General features: G+C 42.8%; 1 protein-coding gene across 1 annotated transcript; it reads right to left on the reverse strand.

The window, feature by feature from the left end:
• Nucleotides 1–173: 173 nt before the first annotated feature.
• On the reverse strand, nucleotides 174–19,113 carry LOC117511352 (zinc finger protein 771-like). Its single transcript, XM_034171391.1, has 2 exons — nucleotides 18,846–19,113; nucleotides 174–1,535 (listed from the first exon to the last, which is right to left on the reverse strand). The coding sequence occupies exons 1-2, from the start codon at nucleotides 19,018–19,020 to the stop codon at nucleotides 544–546; spliced, it is 1,167 nt and encodes a 388-aa protein (XP_034027282.1). The 5' UTR covers nucleotides 19,021–19,113; the 3' UTR covers nucleotides 174–543.
• Between the last annotated feature and the right edge of the window lie 1,632 nt (nucleotides 19,114–20,745).

Genomic DNA, 20,745 nt, shown 5'->3' on the forward strand with positions numbered 1-20,745 from the left:
TCTGGGAATGAAACTGCAACATGATTGTTAGTCAAATCAGAAACATGTTCCTACTAACCAGTCTTCAAAACAAACTAGCTAACGGTTACATTTATAAATAATAATTATATACATTCATTTGACTGGATGGACTTTTAAAACAACCACGTGAACACACAATCATGGTTTTTCTATCATAAAATTACCCACATTAACTTGATTTTTTTTTTTTTTTATAGAGGAGTGTTCGTGCATCATCTGTCTGTATATACAGTCCACAAATCAAACGAGACAAAGGCTAAGGTGGAGCAGGAACAAAGAGAGCAGGCGTGTCCCATCAACTCCAGACTTAAACTGCACTGACATATTTAGAGATTTTAAGATAAGATAATCCTTTGATAGTCCCATGACGGGGAAATTTATGATGTTACAGCAGCACAGGGACAGTCACAGAACAGAACAACAGTATAGATACGGTAAAACAAAAATTTGTCCCACATGCAGAAATGTGAGATGCCACCTTATTTGTTCTTCAGTCAACATGTGAATGCAGCATTACAGTTTTCAAACATTATCTGCCGCCTCTCCTGTGTGCACTTTCATGTGTCTAATCACATCAGTTTTATGTGCAAAACCTTTGCTACAGAAGGAGCACGTGTAGGGTCTCTCTCCTGTGTGGACTCTCATGTGTTTCGCAACATCTCCACTCTGCCTAAAACGTTTCTTACAAACTGAACAGCTGAAAGGTTTCTCTCCCGTGTGACGTCTCATGTGGTATGTTAATGTCGAACTCTGAGTGAAACTTTCTCCACAAACTGAGCAGCTGAATGGTTTCTCTCCTGTATGAATTCTGATGTGTCTCATTAAAATAATCTTAGACCTGAATGTTTTGTTACACTCAGAGCAGCAAAATGGTTTCTCCCCTGTGTGAATTCTCATGTGCTCCGTCAGATTCATTTTGTATCGGTAGCTTACACTGCACTCAGAGCAGCTAAATGGTTTCTCTCCCGTGTGGCTTATGATGTGCTTCTTCAGCTGGCTCTGGTATTTGAATGTTCTGCTACAACCTGTGCAGCTGAATGGTTTCTCACAATCGTATTTCAGAACGCTTACGTGATCTACATTATTTTTCATTGAATTTAAGCCTGGCTGAGGATCTTCGGTCTCCTTCCAACCTTCGCGAAGAGCCTCGGGTTCAGAAGTGTCAGAAACCATGTCATCAGGGAGTGGTTGTAGATAAATAGTTGGACCAGAGTTCCTGGTTGCTTCTGGTCTTCCAGAGTCTGACCCATCAGGTTCTCTGATCATGTGTTCAGCTGAGCTGCTGGCTTGAGACTCCGCCCCTCTGTTCATTTGCATCAGACGAACCTGTGAGGACTGATGCTTCTCTTTATTATCTTCACTCTTCATCGGGACAGGAGCCAGTCTGAACTTGATATTATCCTCCTCCAGTTCCTCTTTAATGTGTGTGGGCTCCTGGTCGTCCCGGTCCAGATTGCGGCTACACTTCTGCTGTTCAGGAGAAATATCTTTACCCACCAACAGCTGCCGCATATCTGCAGGAACAAGAGACAAAGAAATTACAGGAAATTAATAATTAAATGAAGAGTAAAAGCAGAGGAAAATTAATGCAGATAAACTTTATTTTACCTTTATGAGCTTTTGTAATACATTTTTGAGGACTAGATGACAACATGAATGCCAAAAAATAAGGGATACCAAGTCCAGTGAACAAAGTTTCCCAAAAATAAAGACAGAAATAAACAACAAGAAGGAGCCCTACACACACACACACACACGAGTGCACAATCCTGCATGGGCCAGTATGAGGCAGAGGCTCAAACAGGTTTGCAAAATCAGCCACCAAAAATAGGAAGAATTCAGAGCTATGAAAGAACAAAGCCAGAAGAAAACCAGTGATTTAGCTGGGACTGCAGCCTGCACCATTAACTCAAACATAGGAAGCAATGCATTGTTCTTACCACCAACATGTCCAAAAGCTGCGTTGACACATCAACATTTAAATCAGGTCTTGACATTTTTCCATGCTGTAAACCGTGGATTAATTCCAAAGAATAAATGTGATTTTGTGTCACGGTGTGTTGATTTGAAAGTCACTGAAAATCGGTCCATCTGGAAGAAACACAGCAACTCTGCTCCCACTGCCTGCAAACAAAACGCGACATGGAGAGAAGAGCCCCTAAACACTCTGGACAGCATAGCTGCTGTACTCAGGCCCTCAACATTAAAGGTATAGTCCCACCGGGTTTTTAAAGATTCAAGTCATAAAAAGCATTTTGCACCAATATGACCAAAATTCATGCTCTCTGGAAACAATTTAGAATTTCAACCCCTGAGGGGGAGAAATTCAAGGAATCAGATACTATGATCAACAGTGAGAGATTTAGAAGTGATTTACAAGAAATCTTACGGACGATAACTTAAGATGGGTCACAGGTAATCTCAAAACCTCACGCATGAGCAGACGTGTCTTCCTGCAGTTAGTCTGCATGACGGTGTTGAAGGAAAAGACAGTACAGTGGTCTCTCGTTTATCGCGGGAGTTATGTTCCAAAAATAACCCGCGATAAGCGAAATCCGCAAAGTAGTCAGCACTATTTGTTGCAATTATTATAGATGTTTTAAGGCTGTAAAACCCCTCACTACACACTTTATACACTTTTCTCAAACAGGCATTAACATTTTCTCACTTTTCTCTCCTGTGTAAACACTTTTTTCTCTTCTGGGCGGGAAGATTATAAACAGACACACGCAGAACTCTCCCTTCGCTCACTGCCTCCGGAGGTACAGATGTGGGACCTGCAAAGAATCCAAGTCCTCTCTCGGTGGCCACGGAGCTCTGTGGCTGCGGTCAACATCCGCATCAAAACAGCGAGCGTAGTCTCTGGACCTGTTGCCAGATTTGGCGCAGGTCTGCACAGCAGACAAGAGGGTGGTGTGAGTGGCCCGCTGCTGTGTTTACCGAGCCACAGACTCAGTAAGTGCATCGGAGGCAGTGAGAGCAATCGCGGTGATGCCGACCGGTGCCGCGATTGGTGCCGTGGCCGGCCCGCCCGATAAGGACACAGAACACGATGTGCCATTAAAAAAAACAAACAAACAAACAAAAAAAAAGCAGCATGCAAAATTGCACAAAAAAAAAACAAAACAAAAAAAAAAAAACAAAAAAAAAAATCCGCGAAACTGCGAGGCTGCGAAAGGTGAACCGCGTTATAGCAAGGGACCACTGTATTCACTATGGAATTTCTGCCAGATAAATATGTCCTCTTTATTTAAGTGAGCTGTCATTTTGCAACATGCTATAAAAATAAACTTGCATTATAACGCTTGGATTTCAGTAGAGACTAAATTTTTTCAGTCTTATGAAATTTGAAAGGCCCTAAAGTCCAACATTTTTTGAACAGAGATCTACTTTTAAAGTTGACAGTGTATCGAGAGCTACCAAGCTACATCGAAAGCCATAGCATAGCCACAATGTATTGTGCAACAACAACACAATTTCCTGGCACAAAGATAATAATAATGCATTACTGAAGTAAATGTGCATGGTGCAAAGAATAAGCACAAGTAGGCCCACAGGACTGGCCTGTCACAACACAACAACAAACATCTCCAATTACACAACGCCGAGTTAAAGTTGGAAAAGTTGTTCCCTACTTTAGTAGGACTTCTGGCACTGAGAGGAGGCAAGAAGTAGATCTGGGTATCAATTCAAATTTCAAGAATTGATTTGATTCAGATTCTTAAGATTCAGAATCAATTCAGTTCGATTTGATTCAATTTGATATTGATTTGGGTTAGTGTTATAAAAACTGTTTTTGAGCTGTTGCATAATTGTCTAGCTTTTCAACATATTAATACTAGTATTTTATTGACATTTGACAGTAAATTAATGAAGTATTGGTTGTTAATAATGATGGCTATAAAAGTGATGGCACGGACCAATCCACCTCCCAGAATGATAGAGTAGTATTTTTATTTTACAAACATGCTGAAGGGCAGCCAAAAGAGGGCACCAGAGGTGCCTGGTTCATTGGCCCTTGAAGCAGGTACATTTTTACAGGATCCCATGTTTTGGCCTGATGCCTCGTTTCTTTTGACTTTTAAGCTGTAACAAAGACTAAAAAAACAAAAACAAAAAACCGTAGCTTTACATCACAAAATTTGGCCCACAAAATGCAGGCAACAGTGTTTCAGAGAGTTCTAAATTGAAAACTTTTCTGGGGGCAAACCGTCACGGTCTCCCCTACGGCGACCACGCTGCAGGAGAACTTCTCCCACAGCAACGCAGAATGACTGAAAAGTCGGTCTGCTTCCTACAGCCATGCAGCAAGTGCTGGTGTGGACTGAGTGAAAAGTAAGTCCAAGGGCCCTTAGTGATTTTCCAGTCAGACTGGGATTTGAGCAAAAGATCCTTTGGTCTCAAGCCCAACACTTAACCACTAGACCATCACCTCCCCTAATCACATCAACTGACAAAGAACGATATGATTTAATTAAGATGCTAGACTTACCGGGGGAGTTAGCTGACCTATGATTGAAAAAAGTCAGTGTCTTGGTCCTTCTCTAACCACAGTAGAGCTGCCACAAGCAATTATTTTGATAGTCAACTAGTCAACAATATTTTTGCAATTAGTCAACTAGTCGGATCATATGCAAATTGCAGCTTATCGCATTTTATCGATATTGATACCATTATCAATTCCGCTTATCAATCATATTCCTTATCGATACCTCCTGTGAATTTTCTGTGTGCTACAAGTAGGCTTTACAGGTTTTCTATGTCAATTACATTTTATTGAGTCTTAAAGTAAATAAATATGAAATTGGTCACTGGATCCTTGATCTCTGGACATAAACTCTACATGGTGGATCCCTGATCTCTGGACACAGAAAAAAAAAAAAAAAAAAAAAAAAAAATCTGTCTCTCCATACGTCTGAGCTGAGCTCAGCTGGCTGCTGGAGTCCACAGGTCTGCAGCCATACAGTCTTGGGCTGCTGCATGTCAGCCAGGACGTCTCATTTTGGGAGGAAAAAACAAAACAAAACATTTTGATCGATTGCAGTTTATTGTTTGTATTACAACATTTGGAAAGAAGTGTCATTTGATTTAAACTGCGATTCGCTCTGAAGTTATTAATTCCATGCGGACTCCATCTTTCTAACTTCACTCGGCGGCACAGCGTTTGGAGCGAGAGAACGGAGGACAATTCTCATTTCTTTCTCATAACAAGACAGGAGTCCCAGTTAGTCACTTTAATCTGCACAAAAGAGACTCACAATTGACATATTTTAATGGCTTTGAGAGGAGATAAGAAGCAGAGTTGCCACTTCTAAAGAGGAGCGAAGCAAAGATCCAACGAGGCAGCAGATTGAAGCACTGCTTCAAAGCAAATGACTCGTCGACTAGTAAATTATTAGACAGTTTCAATAGACATAGTTGTGACTAGTCGACTAGTTATGGCAGCCCCAAACCACACTCACTTCAATTTATTCCTAATGGAACTGTCGCACTTTGAATCATTCTTCTTTGCCTGGAGTTTCAACATAACACAGTTATTTTCATAATGCTGCAGGCTTCTCGCTGACTGATGCCTGTCCAATCAGGACCTTACCTTATGTTTATCTTTCAGTCTCGAATGGTTGGGAAGACGATGTAAAAACACAAGATTTCATATCAACTGCAATCTCATCTGGTGTATTTGCAGTCGATTTTACAAATCACTCACTCACTCACTCGGCCATCCAGGATCAGGTTGCGGGGGCAACAGCTCCAGCAGGGGACGCCAAACTTCCCTTTCTCGGGCCACATTAACCACCTCTGACTGGGGGATCCCAAAGTGTTCCCAGGACAGTGTGGAGATATAATCTCTCCACCTAGTCCTGGGTCTACCCCTGGGTCTCCTCCCAGATGGACGTTCCTGGAACACCTCCCTAGGGAGTCGCCCAGGGGGTATCCTTACCAGATGCCAGAACCACCTCAGCTGGCTCCTTTCAATGCGACAGGAGCAGCAACTCTACTCCGAGCTCCCCACAGAAGACCAAGCTTCTCACCTTATCTGTAAGGGAGACACCAGCCGCCCTCCTGAGGAAGCCCATTTCGGCCACTTGTACCCGCAATCTAGTTCTTTCAGTCATGACCTCATGACCATAGGTCAGAGTAGGAACAAAAATTGAGCAGTAGATCGAGAACTTCACCTTTTGGCTCAGCTTTCTTTTCGTCACAACAGTATGGTACAGCGAATGCAACACCGCCCCTGCTGCCGCCCGATTCTCTGACACAATCTCGCACTCCACTGTCCCCTCATTCCTGAACAAGACCCCGAGATACTTGAACTCCTTCACTTCGGGCAGGACTGCATTCCCTACCTGGAGTACACAATCCATCAGTTTCCTGCTGAGAACCACGGCCTCAGATTTAGAGGTGCTGATCCTCATCTCAGCAGCTTCACACTCGGCTGTGAACCAATCCAGTGAGAGTTGGAGGTCACCAATCAATCAAGCCAACAGGACCACATAATCTGCAAAAATCAGTGATAAGACCCTGAGCCCACCAAATTGGACACCGTCCTCCCAGACTACGCCCCGATATCCTGTCCATGAATATCACAAACAGGACTAGTGACAAGGCGCAGCCCTGGCGGAGGCCAACCCCCACCAGAACGAGTCCGACTTACTGCCGAGCACCCGAACACAGCTCTTGCATTGCGAGTACAGAGATTGGATGGCCCTGAGAAGAGACCCCCTCACTCCATACTCCCGCAGCACCTCCCACAGTATCTCCCAGGGTACCTGATCATACACCTTCTCCAAGTCCATAAAACACACATAGACTGGATGGGCATACTCCCAGGCTCCCTCCATGATCCTTGTGAGAGTGAAGAGTGGATGGTTCCACGTTTTCCCCTCCTGAGGTGCTTCACGGTTCGCCAGAAGCACCTTGGTGCTAACCAAAAGCCCTTCTCCGTGGTTGCTTCAAACTCCTCCCACACCCGCTGCTTTGCCTCCACCATAGCAAAGGCTACTGCCCTTCAGGCCTGTCGGTACCTTGTACCTGCCTCCGGAGTCTTCAGAGATAAAATATCCCAGAAAGGACTCCTTTAGTAGGACAGCTTCCCTGACCACCAGTGTCCACCACAGTGTTCGAGAGTTGCTGCTCCTTGAGGCACCTAAGACCTTCATATCACAGCTCCCCTCTGCAGCTTCAGCAATGGAAGCTTTGAACATTGCCCATTCTGGTTCAATGCCCCCAACCTCCATAGGGACGCTAGAATGCCAGGTGTGAGTTGAAGACATTCCCAGTTCATCTGCACAAAGTCCTCCCCCACCCTCTCATCCAACTCACCACCAGATGGTGATCAGTTGACAGCTCTGCCCCTTTCTTCACCCAAGTGTCCAGAACATGCGGCCTCAGATAAGAAGATACGATCACTGATCTTCGGCCTAGGGTGCTCTGGTACCAAGTACACTTATGAGCATCCTCATGTTCAAACATAGCGTTCGTTATGGACAGTCCATGACTAGCACAGAAGTCCAATAACAAACGGCCATTCAGGTTTAGATCAGGGAGGCCGTTCCTCCTAACCACACCTCTCCATGTGTCTGTCATTGCCCAAGTGTGCACTGAAGTCCACCAGCAGAACAATGGAGTCCCCCACCGGAGCCCCATACAGGACTCCAAGAAGGCCAAATACTCCAAACTACTGTTCGGTGCATTCGCACAAACAACAGTCACAGTTGCCCCCCGCAACCGGAAGGTGCAGGGAGATAACGCTCTCAACCACCGGGGTAAACTCCAATGAAGCGGCACCCAAACGGGGATCCTAGAGTATCCCCACACACACCCGGTGCCTCACACCCTGGGCAACTCCAAAGAATAAGGTCCAACTCCTATCAAGGAGAGTGGTTCCAGAGCCGAGGCTGTGCATGGAGGCGAGGCCCACCAGAGTTAACTGGTATCGCTCCAGCTACCGCACAAGCTCCTTCCCCAGTAGTGAGGTTGACGTTCCACACCCACAGAGCTAGCCCCTGCCACACAGGTCTGGTCTGCAGAGGCCCTGGAATTTCACTGCCATCCATGGGGCCGCGCACCAGCGGTTCCCCCTGCGGCAGGTGAGCCCACAGGGTGGAGATGGAAGGTCCACGCTGCCTTTTCAGGCTGTGCTTGACTGGGCTCCGTGGCAAGCCCATCCACCAGGTGCTTGCTGACGGGCCCCTACAGCCAGGAATGGCTCCAGACGGGGGCCCCGGGGTTCCTCTGGGCTGGGTCACATGTCCTCTGCCTCGTTCTGTCAATTCAATTTCAATTTATTAATTTATATAGCGCCAACTCACGACAAAGTCGCCCCAAGGCGCTTCACATAATTCATAACACAAAGTAATTTAAAATCAAAATTAAAAATCAAGAAAAGCACAATGAAAAGATAAAACACAGTAGAATAAAAAGAAATTACAAAGCAAACATAAAAACAAATTAGATTAATGATAAGACAGTCTAAAAAAGTGGGTCTTCAGTCTCGATTTAAAAGTCTCCACCGTGTCAGACTGCCTAATAACTGCAGGTAGATCATTCCAAAGAGTCGGAATACGGTAGGAGAAGGCTCTATACCCCACAGACTTCTTGTTCACCCTCGGAACACACAGAAGACCTGTGCCCTGCGAACACAAGGGCCGCGCGGGTACGTAGGGTTTAACCAAGTCCACCAGGTAGGAAGGTGCCAGTCCATGAACAAGTTTATAAACCAACAATAAGACTTTAAAATCTGATCGGGCAAAAACTGGTAGCTAATGAAGGGATGCCAGAATGGGTGCAATGTGGCCAAACCTTCTACTTTGTGTCAAAAGTCTGGCAGCAGCAGTCTGTACCAATTGAATTCCCCGGCAGGCCAGAAAATAAAGCATTACAATAATCCAGTCTGGAAGAAATAAACGCATGTATCAAAGTCTCAGCATCAGCCAGACAGGATGGAATGAATCCTCGCCACATTTCGCAGATGGAAGAAGGCAGTCCTCATAATGTCTCTAATGTGGGGGCCAAAAGACAATGTAGGATCGAGAAGTACTCCAAGATTCCTCACTTTGTCCGTATGATGCACAACACACAAACCCAAATTAAGTGCCAGCTGGTCAAATTGATGCTGATGTCTGGCTGGACCAAGAACCATCAATTTCAGTCTTATCAGAATTCAAGAGTAGGAAATTACTAGACAACCAACTTCTCACAGATGTAAGGCAATCTTCTAAGGCTTTTATATGGGCATGATTACCAGCAGTTACCGGCATATACAATTGAGTATCATCAGCATAACAATGAAAGGCAATCCCGTAATGCCGCAGAATATGCCCAAGGGGCGCTATATAAGTGAGAAAAGCAAGGGGCCTAACACAGACCCCTGTGGAACCCCAAATTTCATTTGACCAAGGCCAGAAGTAGTGTTATTATACACAACACAATAAGAATGACTCGACAAGTATGACGTCAGCCAAGCAAGAACACTTCCAGTAATCCCAAAGTAATTTTCCAGCCTATCAAGTAAAACATGATGATCCATGATTCTGCTCTGGGTGTGAAATGTTTAGTTATTCCTCGGCCTCCTTTAGCAGTAATGGTACTTGTAATAAGTGTAGCTTATTCGTAGCTTTGGAGGCCAGGCTGGGCGAATTGGAGCAGAGTTGTAGTCTTACACACCTCTCTGCAGCTTCTCTCCCCCTGCCATCCCCTCATTACCCCATCCCCGTAGAGACGGTGTCTGCTCCCAGACCACCAATAACCAGCAAAAATCTATTTAAGCATAAAAATTCAAAAAGAAAAAATAATATAGCACCTTCAAGTGCACCAGACTAAAACAGTTAAATGTGGTCTATTAAACATTAGGTCTCTCTCTTCTAAGTCCCTGTTAGTAAATGATATAATAATTGATCAAATGAGTCAACACCCCCGAGTCACACTAACTGCCAGAATGCTCGTAGCACAGGCCGAGGCGGAGGATTAGCAGCAATCTTCCATTCCATCTTATTAATTAATCCAAAACCCAGACAGAGCTTTAATTCATTTGAAAGCTTGACTCTTAGTCTTGTCCATCCAAATTGGAAGTCCCAAAAACCAGTTTTATTTGTTATTATCTATCGTCCACCTGGTCGTTACTGTGAGTTTCTTGGTGAATTTTCAGACCTTTTTTCTGACTTAGTGCTTAGCTCAGATAAGATAATTATAGTGGGCGATTTTAACATCCACACAGATGCTGAGAATGACAGCCTCAACACTGCATTTAATCTATTATTAGACTCTATTGGCTTTGCTCAAAATGTAAATGAGTCCACCCACCACTTTAATCATATCTTAGATCTTGTTCTGACTTATGGTATGGAAATTGAAGACTTAACAGTATTCCCTGAAAACCCCCTTCTGTCTGATCATTTCTTAACATTTACATTTACTCTGATGGACTACCCAGCAGTGGGGAATAAGTTTCATTACACTAGAAGTCTTTCAGAAAGCGCTGTAACTAGGTTTAAGGATATGATTCCTTCTTTATGTTCTCTAATGCCATATACCAACACAGTGCAGAGTAGCTACCTAAACTCTAAGTGAGATAGAGTATCTCGTCAATAGTTTTACATCCTCATTGAAGACAACTTTGGATGCTGTAGCTCCTCTGAAAAAGAGAACTTTAAATCAGAAGTGCCTGACTCCGTGGTATAACTCACAAACTCGCAGCTTAAAGCAGATAACCCGTAAATTGGAGAGGAAATGGCGTCTCACTAATTTAGAAGATCTTCACTTAGCCTGGAAAAAGAGTCTGTTGCTCTATAAAAAAGCCCTCCGTAAAGCTAGGACATCTTTCTACTCATCACTAATTGAAGAAAATAAGAACAACCCCAGGTTTCTTTTCAGCACTGTAGCCAGGCTGACAAAGAGTCAGAGCTCTATTGAGCCAAGTATTCCTTTAACTTTAACTAGTAATGACTTCATGACTTTCTTTGCTAATAAAATTTTAACTATTAGAGAAAAAACTACTCATAACCATCCCAAAGACGTATCGTTATCTTTGGCTGCTTTCAGTGATGCCGGTATTTGGTTAGACTCTTTCTCTCCGATTGTTCCGAGTTATTTTCATTAGTTACTTCCTCCAAACCATCAACATGTCTATTAGACCCCATTCCTACCAGGCAGCTTTATCTATCCATGAAGCCAGAGGACACACACCAATTAGCTAAACTGCAGGATTGTCTTACAGACATAAAGACATGGATGACCTCTAATTTCCTGCTTTTAAACTCAGATAAAACTGAAGTTATTGTACTTTTGGCCCCACAAATCTTAGAAACATGGTGTCTAACCAGATCCTTACTCTGGATGGCATTACCCTGACCTCTAGTAATACTGTGAGAAATCTTGGAGTCATTTTTGATCAGGATATGTCATTCAAAGCGCATATTAAACAAATATGTAGGACTGCTTTTTTGCATTTACGCAATATCTCTAAAATTAGAAAGGTCTTGTCTCAGAGTGATGCTGAAAAACTAATTCATGCATTTATTTCCTCTAGGCTGGACTATTGTAATTCATTATTATCAGGTTGTCCTAAAAGTTCCCTAAAAAGCCTTCAGTTAATTCAAAATGCTGCAGCTAGAGTACTGACGGGGACTAGAAGGAGAGAGCATATCTCACCCATATTGGCCTCTCTTCATTGGCTTCCTGTTAATTCTAGAATAGAATTTAAAATTTTTCTTCTTACTTATAAGGTTTTGAATAATCAGGTCCCATCTTATCTTAGGGACCTCATAGTACCATATCACCCCAATAGAGCGCTTCGCTTTCAGACTGCAGGCTTACTTGTAGTTCCTAGGGTTTGTAAGAGTAGAATGGGAGGCAGAGCCTTCAGCTTTCAGGCTCCTCTCCTGTGGAACCAGCTCCCAATTCAGATCAGGGAGACAGACACCCTCTCTACTTTTAAGATTAGGCTTAAAACTTTCCTTTTTGCTAAAGCTTATAGTTAGGGCTGGATCAGGTGACCCTGAACCATCCCTTAGTTATGCTGCTATAGACTTAGACTGCTGGGGGGTTCCCATGATGCACTGAGTGTTTCTTTCTCTTTTTGCTCTGTATGCACCACTCTGCATTTAATCATTAGTGATTGATCTCTGCTCCCCTCCACAGCATGTCTTTTTCCTGGTTCTCTCCCTCAGCCCCAACCAGTCCCAGCAGAAGACTGCCCCTCCCTGAGCCTGGTTCTGCTGGAGGATTCTTCCTATTAAAAGGGAGTTTTTCCTTCCCACTGTTGCCAAGTGCTTGCTCACAGGGGGTCGTTTTGACCGTTGGGGTTTTTCCGTAATTATTGTATAGCCTTGCAATAAGACGCCTTGGGACAACTGTTTGTTGTGATTTGGCGCTATATAAATAAAATTGATTTGATCCACAGTATCAAACGCAGCACTAAGATCGAAAAGCACTAAAACCATCGTGGTGTTCGAATCCATTGCACACAGAAAATCATTCTGTCATTGTGTCTTGTGAACCATTCTTAGTCTGCCCTCTCGCCTGAGACCAATTTGCCATGGGAGACCCTACCAGGATCACGAAGGCTCCAGACAACACAGCTCTCAGGTTCATAGCACCACACAAACCTCTCCACCATGATAAGGTGATGGTTCCAACAGATTATTTTACAAATATAAACAAAAAATCTGATGCCGTTCAGGAAAACAAAAACCTGGAAACATCTGCCACAGAAGTACATAAATACCTAGATTTACACAAATTCCCGGAAGAGTCACATCACTGATTTCCCTTGTTGTTTCTTCGTCTCGTCACTAGGGATGGAACCAATCCGATTTCGGATCGTTATTGGGTTCCGATACCAACGTAATTCATGTATTGGAAAATACGGATCAAACCCGCGACATTTTTCGATACCGGAGAAGAGCCACTGTGAATCCTCTCAACTGCTGTTGTTTGCTCTCGGCTTGTTTACTGTGGGAGGAGGGGGGATTTCTCTGAAGCCGGGCTGTTTGAGAGAGCTCTGTTCCGCAGCATTCTATCTGCGGGTAGCGGCAAATTTCTGCCCGGCTCTCGGCTTCAAATTGTCTGTTCATCGAGCATGGACTTTCCAAAAAATTAACCTAATTGTTGCTGAAAATTTGTGCTCAAAACATAGCCGCATCACTGTCCCGAGGCTGTAAAACACCAGCTCCGCATGCAGCCAAGGAGGACAGCGAACAGAGATTCTGTCTGCTGAAAGGGAAAAAGTCTCCATTAACATCCTTTAATCCATTAAAATCATGAGCATCTGATATTTATTTTACAGTTGAAAGGCTACAGCTCAAAGCACTTAAACAGCAAGAGAAAAAGAAAAGAGAGACAGAAGGAGAGAGAAAGCGAGTGAGAAAGAGAGAGAGAGAAAGGGAGGGAGAGCGAAAGGGAGAGAGACAGTGTTGTCTTTTCTCTTTAAGTCTATAAAAGTACTTAATTCTTTCACCAAAACATAAAATCTCAGGTTTCATCTTAGATGCTCCTTCTAGCAAATTGTAGCTCAACTTTCAGGTCCTCATGAAATCAATAATACTCGTATTAAAGCAAACAGAGCTCTGGTATCAGATCGGAAAAGTATCGGTATCGGCAGATATCCAAATTCAGGTATTGGGATGGGATCAGAAGTGAAAAATTGAGGATCAGTGCATCCCTACTTGTCACTAGGGTCCTGGTGGAAGGCCGCTATTGTTTTTGTGCTAATTTTTATTTTTCTTCTTCAGGTGGAGTTAAAATGTGAAATTTACAGGATTGGTAGGGTACAGCACAAACTACCCGTGTATACACACACACACACAAAAAAAATGGCTGGTGAAAAATGCTAGGTGGCGTTATAAATAATAAAAATGTTTTGGCAAAAACAACTTCTAATGACTTTTGATCCATGGGGTCAAACATGCCATTGCAATTGGTGGAATGAGCTCTTTCCAATAATATAGCCACACCCATTTTCAACTAGAATTTTTTTTTTTCTTTAAACACAGTATTGCAAAATAAGCCCGGGCAAACTCATCTCTGGATTTTTGAAGTAGTTAAGCCAGATTGGTGTCAAAAGGTTTTCTGGTTCAGGGTTCTCACCAGTGCAGTTGAGCATAGGGGCTCCTATGATGTGATTTGGATCCCCAACGCTGTGATTCTACCAGCATTCTTTTTTTTTTTTTTTAAAGGGCATGTCGCACATGATTTAACATCCCAGTTACCAAGACAAAGTATTCATGATTGTAAGTGCGAAGCGTCATGTGTTCTGGAAAAAAGCGCCAATTAAAAAGCAAAACCCTCAGCCAGCAAGTCAGTCATAAATAGAAGATTAATGAGCAAAAAGTAGAAGAATGAGTGACAGACTTCACCCTGCTGTGAGGATCTTTTTTTTTAAAGCAACTGCTCGTCAGTGAAGCCGGACGGAGCTGATGGGGATGATCCGGCCACAGAGCCACACTAGTCAGCTGATCAGGCAGAGAGCCAGCAGCATTGTGATCGAGCAGAAACAAACAAAAACATAATATCATTTAAGCGCAGAGCATAACAGATTTCAGCCATTGTTTTTCAGGGTGTGTATTGGGAAAATGATCATTTCTCTATGTTGATTGCTGAGCCAAGCAGTAGGTCTGCAATCCACCCCCCCAAAAAATGAGACATCTTACGTTCTTTATGAATTACATTAACCTTGATGTGCTACCTGCAAGAGCTCAGCTGAGGCTATGGAGTTACATTTGTCTCATTTATACCTGAATATGCTTTTGACAAAAACTTCAGATTTTGTTTATGTCCAACGATCTATAGGATCCAGTGACCAATTTCATATTTATTTACTTTAAAACTCGAAAAAATGTTGACAGAAAACCTGTAAAGCCTACTTTGTGCACAAAAAATTCACAAGCGGTACTGATAAGGTAATCAATAAAGATCGATAGCACAATCAACAATAGCATTGATATGGATAAAATCTCATCAATACCCATCCCTAGATCAGATCATCCATCAGGTTACAGGGCCTGCCGTGGCTGTACTGATCTGGGACCGCTGTAATCCTACAGGTGTAATCCGTTGACTGAGTGTCTGTGGGTGCTGGATCGAGTGTCTGCTGTGAGCAGAGCCTCCTCTTCCTCCACTGGGCCTCTCTGCACTGCCAGATGAAAAACTCGCTGCGCCTCATTCATTAACGTCTCAGTTACCACAAGCATCAGTGGATTTTGTCTGCATGTGATGAAATTATTCCATGATCCACAGAAAAATTATAAATAAAATGCGAAAATACTCAGTTTTGCCTCTGTACGACACCGTGCACACACTTGATGCCGTGCTCATCAATACAAGTGCTCCACCTGCCAATCAAAAGAGCTCTGTCTGCCAAACTTAACCATTTCCACATGTATAATACCGTGCAGCACCGACCCGAACCACTCGGTGGAAATGGGGCCATCAGCAGCCTGTAAAAATCCATAAATTAGCCGCATCATTGTTTAAGCTGCAGTGTTCAAAGCGTGTGAAAAAAGTAGCATGTTTAGCCTGCTGGTCCACAGCTGTCAAACTTGTGATTCCAGATGAAGTCTCACTCTCCTCAGTGGGACAATATCAAAACAGCTGTCTTCAAAATGTGCTGAAGACAGGACAGACGAGTCGCTGGGTGACCCCCCTTATCTGTTTTATCCACGTACGTGATCAGCTGACTCTGCCTGCACCAGTGTTTTAATAAAAGCCTGCAACAAAAACAGAGCCGGCATAACTCCAGAAATGAAGCACTTACACATAGAAATAAGCCCGATCACTAACAAAACAAATGGGACTGCTAAAACAATGGTTCTCCGACTGATGTCACTTCCTTCTCCAATTTCATGGCTCGTCCGGAGGTTCCTGATTTTTAGTGGCGCACAGTTCAAAATCCGAATATTTATCTCTTCAGCAACTGCGCACCAGGAAAGGATAAATTTCAAACTGTTGTCGAATTTAAGTCTTAAATACTCAAACATTACATATCGTGTCATCCGCACATGAAATTAGTTGAAATTCCCTCACATTAATGGATGTACGGAATGTTGCCAAATTTGCCAGCTTCATCCAGGGTACTGTTAACATTTCTTGTACTCGATTCTGTAAGAAGTACCATGAGGTGGTGCTACAATGCTCTGAAAAGCAGCAAATTTAATTGGTCATTTGATCACTGTGATCCAATCCAACAGTATATGAAAAACACATCACACTGCAAATATAGCAGCGACATCCATATGTTAACTGTGGAAAACAGCAAAACACGTCCTGTGAGATGATTCAGTTCCAGCCCTGACCACGCGATGGCAGTGATGCACTCTGTCCTTAACTGTTGTACAAATTGTTCACATTAAGGAAGAAATAAACCTGGGTCTTGTTCCATAAAACAGGATTACCAGATAAACCAGGTTTATTTTATTAGTCTGGTATCCACGTTTTGCTTTGCAAAATAGTGTACTCATCTATGGATTTCTGATGCAGAACGCCCAGATTGATTAGTCAGGAAACCTTAACATTTTTGCTGTTACAACCCCTGGCAAAAATTATGGAATCACCGGCCTCGGAGGATGTTCATTCTGTTGTTTAATTTTGTAGAAAAAAAGCAGATCACAGACATGACACAAAACTAAAGTCATTTCAAATGGCAACTTTCTGGCTTTAAGAAACACTATAAGAAATCAAGAAAAAAAGATTGTGGCAGTCAGTAACGGTTACTTTTTTAGACCAAGCAGAGAAAAAAAAATATGGACTCACTCAATTCTGAGGATTAAATTATGGAATCACCCTGTAAATTTCCATCCCCAAAACTAACACCTGCATCAAATCACATCTGCTCGTTGACATTAACCTTATGTCATGAAATTGACCCTATGTGTCTTTTTGCAAGGAATGTTTTCACAGTTTTTGCTCTATGGCAAGATGCATTATCTTCTTGAAAAATGATTTCATCATCCTTAAACATCAGAAAAGTGTCCAAAATATCAACGTACACTTGTGCATTTATTGATGATGTAATGACAGCCATCTCCCCAGTGCCTTTACCTGACATGCAGCCCCATATCATCAATGACTGTGGAAATTTACATGTTGTCTTCAGGCAGTCATCTTTATAAATCTCATTGGAACGGCACCAAACAAAAGTTCCAGCATCATCACCTTGCCCAATGCAGATTCGAGATTCATCACTGAATTTCCTTTAGGCGGTTTCTTACAGTTCGGTCACAGACGTTGACTCCAGTTTCCTCCCATTCGTTCCTCATTTGTTTAGTTGTGCATTTTCGATTTTTGAGACATATTGCTTTAAGTTTTCTGTCTTGACGCTTTGATGTCTTCCTTGGTCTACCAGTATGTTTGCCTTTAACAACCTTCCCATGTTTGTATTTGGTCCAGAGTTTAAACACAGCTGACTGTGAACAACCAACATCTTTTGCAACACTGCGTGATGATTTACCCTCTTTTAAGAGTTTGATAATCCTCTCCTTTGTTTCAACTGACATCTCTCATGTTGGAGCCATGATTCATGTCAGTCCACTTGGTGCAACAGCTCTCCAAGGTGTGATCACTCCTTTTTAGATGCAGACTAACAAGCAGATGTGATTTGATGCAGGTGTTAGTTTTGGGGATGAAAATTTACAGGGTGATTCCATAATTTATTCCTCAGAATTGAGTGAGTCCATATTTTTTTCCTCTGCTTGGTCTAAAAAAGTAACTGTTACTGACTGCCACAATCTTTTTTTTCTTGATTTCTTATAGTGTTTCTTAAAGCCAGAAAGTTGCCATTTGAAATTACTTTAGTTTTGCGTCATGTCTGTGATCTGCTTTTTTTTTTTTTTTTACAAAATTAAACAACTGAATGAACATCCTCCGAGGCCGGTGATTCCATAATTTTTGCCAGGGGTTGTATAGGCAGGACCACTGTTAGATCCACAGTGCCAAATATGTCCACTGAGATCAGTCAGTTTGACTCCTAACCACATGGTGACAGTGATGCTGTCTGTCCTCAAATGTTGTTCAGATGTTCACAACAAATAAACATCCAAATTTGTCAAGACCACATTTTGAAGAACTGTTAGGCTGGAAATGTCGTGTTCTGTTGTCACCAGGAGTTTCAATGATTATCTGGATGTGGGTGCAGCAAACAGGGATTCTTCTTCTGCTTTGATGGTAGGCTAATCAGCTCACCGGTGCATTACTGCCAACCATTTGGAGGGAAGTCCACGACCGCCCCAGAATACAAGAAAACACATTTTGGGCAAAATGAAATGTGCATGTTGTGTTCCTGCTTGTTTCTCTGTGGTCCCTGCTTGGGCCAGGCCTGGATCTGCACTGGTGCTCCGAAGGTTAATATTTACCTGCAAATCCAGTTTCTGTGGCACTGAGATTAAAAAAAGTTTGATGCGAATGTTTGTTGGCGCACACATGTAGAGGAATGAACGCTGAATTAAAATAAGTATTTAAAAGAGACGACAGACGGCGCTGTTAGCAGGAAGCGCCTAAGGTGAAGCAGACGAACGACAACTGAAAATACGTTTTAAATGGAAAAAAATCACAGAAATACAAACAGCTGTAAAGAACGATATGTTACTAGGAGAAAAAAAAACCCAGTTCAACAGAACAACTGAATGGAAACAATTGCTTTTGGATTTCTTCTTAAAAAAAAAAGCATATTAATTTATTTTCAAAACCGCTGATCGTAAAATCTGGAAACAAGACTTTTTTTTTTTACGGCCTGTAGTAATGGCGACCAAAATGGCGCCTTTAAAAGGAAATAAAAACTTCACTGATACAAACAAAAAACACAATTACATGATTTTAAGAAAATCTGAACAAACCGTCCGAGTTAAAAACTGCATCCAGCAGTCGGCGCTGTCGGTGGTTCTCCTCTTTGGAACGACAAAGTTCCTCCTCGTACTCTGCTATGGTTCTTTCAAACAGCCCAAATATCTCTTCAGCAGCCGCAGTTAGTCGCTGCTTCACCAACGCTCTCAGCATTTGGACTTTAGACATTTTCACACAACGACGCCAACTTTTTCTAAAACAAACTCCGTCACAAAAAAACAAAAGAACCAAAGAGTCACAGACACGAACACTGCTGCTCACAGCTAGCAAGCTAAGCTAAGGGCCGGAAACAGAGGCGCCTTCAAAGTAAGAGAGAACAGCGGCGCCTTCAAAGTAAGAGAGCGAACAGAGGTGTCTTCAAAATAAAGAGCACTCTGACACACCCTGGATGGGATGTCGGTCCATGACAGTTTACTTCTCCAGCCAATGCATTAATTTGTCCCTCAGGTTTGGTGCATGTCAAAAGAAAAAAAAAAGAAGAAACGTTTAAATGTTTGAATTGTCCTCATTGTAACAACGTTAGTCAAAGACTTTTATGGATGTTCACAACAACAGGTCATTTAAACAATTGGAATTTATTAATTGTAATACTACTTTTGTTGTTTATCAACTGTTTTGTCCTTGTCCAGGTTTTTTTCTATGTTGGTTGAACTAAGAGGTGTTTAAGAGATCGCTTTGCTGAACATAAATATGCAATTAGAATCAATAACCAGGACAATCCAATAGCGAGGCATTTTAATACGCATCATAATGCCAATGACTCTCTCCTCCGAATTGAGACTATTGAACATATCAAACCTCTTACAAGAGGAGGAGATAGACTATTGAAACTAAATCAACGAGAGGCCTTTTGGATTCACAAGTTAAAAGCATGCGTCTGTCCTGGACTAAATGAGAATTTTGATTTGTCCTGTTTTCTGTAACTATGCACTGAAGGGGGAGTCACCTTTTTCTCTGGAGGCGGGTAAGTTCTCTGCTGTCCCGCCTGCTTCCCGACACCTGTGTCTGATTGGTTTTTGTACTGTGGGTGTGCCTAGTTTTTACTTCCTTTTAAAGTCGAGTTTGTATGTCTACAGCTTGGGACTCCGACGAGGGCGGTCGCATCTCCTCCACTCTCCCTTATCTCTCTGCTTTAACCGTCAAGTCCCTACTTCACCAGACTGTGAATTCCTCAAAACTATATTGGATTCTGGATCTATTGGACTACTATTGGATTAACCATGGAATTGATCAGCTGGTCTCTGAACAATATTGACACCATTTTTTTTTTTTACAAGAAGGTCAGGACCGGGGGATCCTGCCTGCCTGGAACGTATCCTGCGGGCTATGTCCTCCTGGAGTTCCTGGCGTGTGGCATGCTTGGCGCCTTTCTTCGTTGAGGAGTCGAGGATTTATTCATTTTTGGTCTCATGGTAGCAGGGCTGGTACTTTTTGGCTTATGTGCTGCCCTGATCTACCGGAAAATTGCCAAGATGGCGGCATCAAGAACCACGGGCCCTCGTGTGTCCGTCATGATTAACGAGGTTGTCAAGGCAGTGCATTCTCAGACTGCGTTGACTCTTGAACTCAGACGCAAATTGGATGACACCTTGGAGCTGATGCGTGCCTTGCAGTCGAAGCTGAAGGTTTCGGAGGCCTGTGAATATTCTTAATTCATAATTGGGAATATTCTTAATTCATAATTGGGATTTGGTTGTTCAAGTGGAACTGTTAAGTGTTTTCACTGCTCAGCTACTACACTCCAGGCTATCTAGCCTTAAGGTCAATTGCCCACTGTTTACCTCCAGAGGAATTTATTCAGGCCTTGTGAGATTATTCGGCTCCATTCTTATCTCAACCCACAAAGACAATAACTGACTTACACATGGACTGAAGCATGCTCCAGCTTTTCCT

Source organism: Thalassophryne amazonica, chromosome 5 (assembly GCF_902500255.1).
Source record: "Thalassophryne amazonica chromosome 5, fThaAma1.1, whole genome shotgun sequence".
NCBI lineage: Eukaryota > Metazoa > Chordata > Actinopteri > Batrachoidiformes > Batrachoididae > Thalassophryne > Thalassophryne amazonica.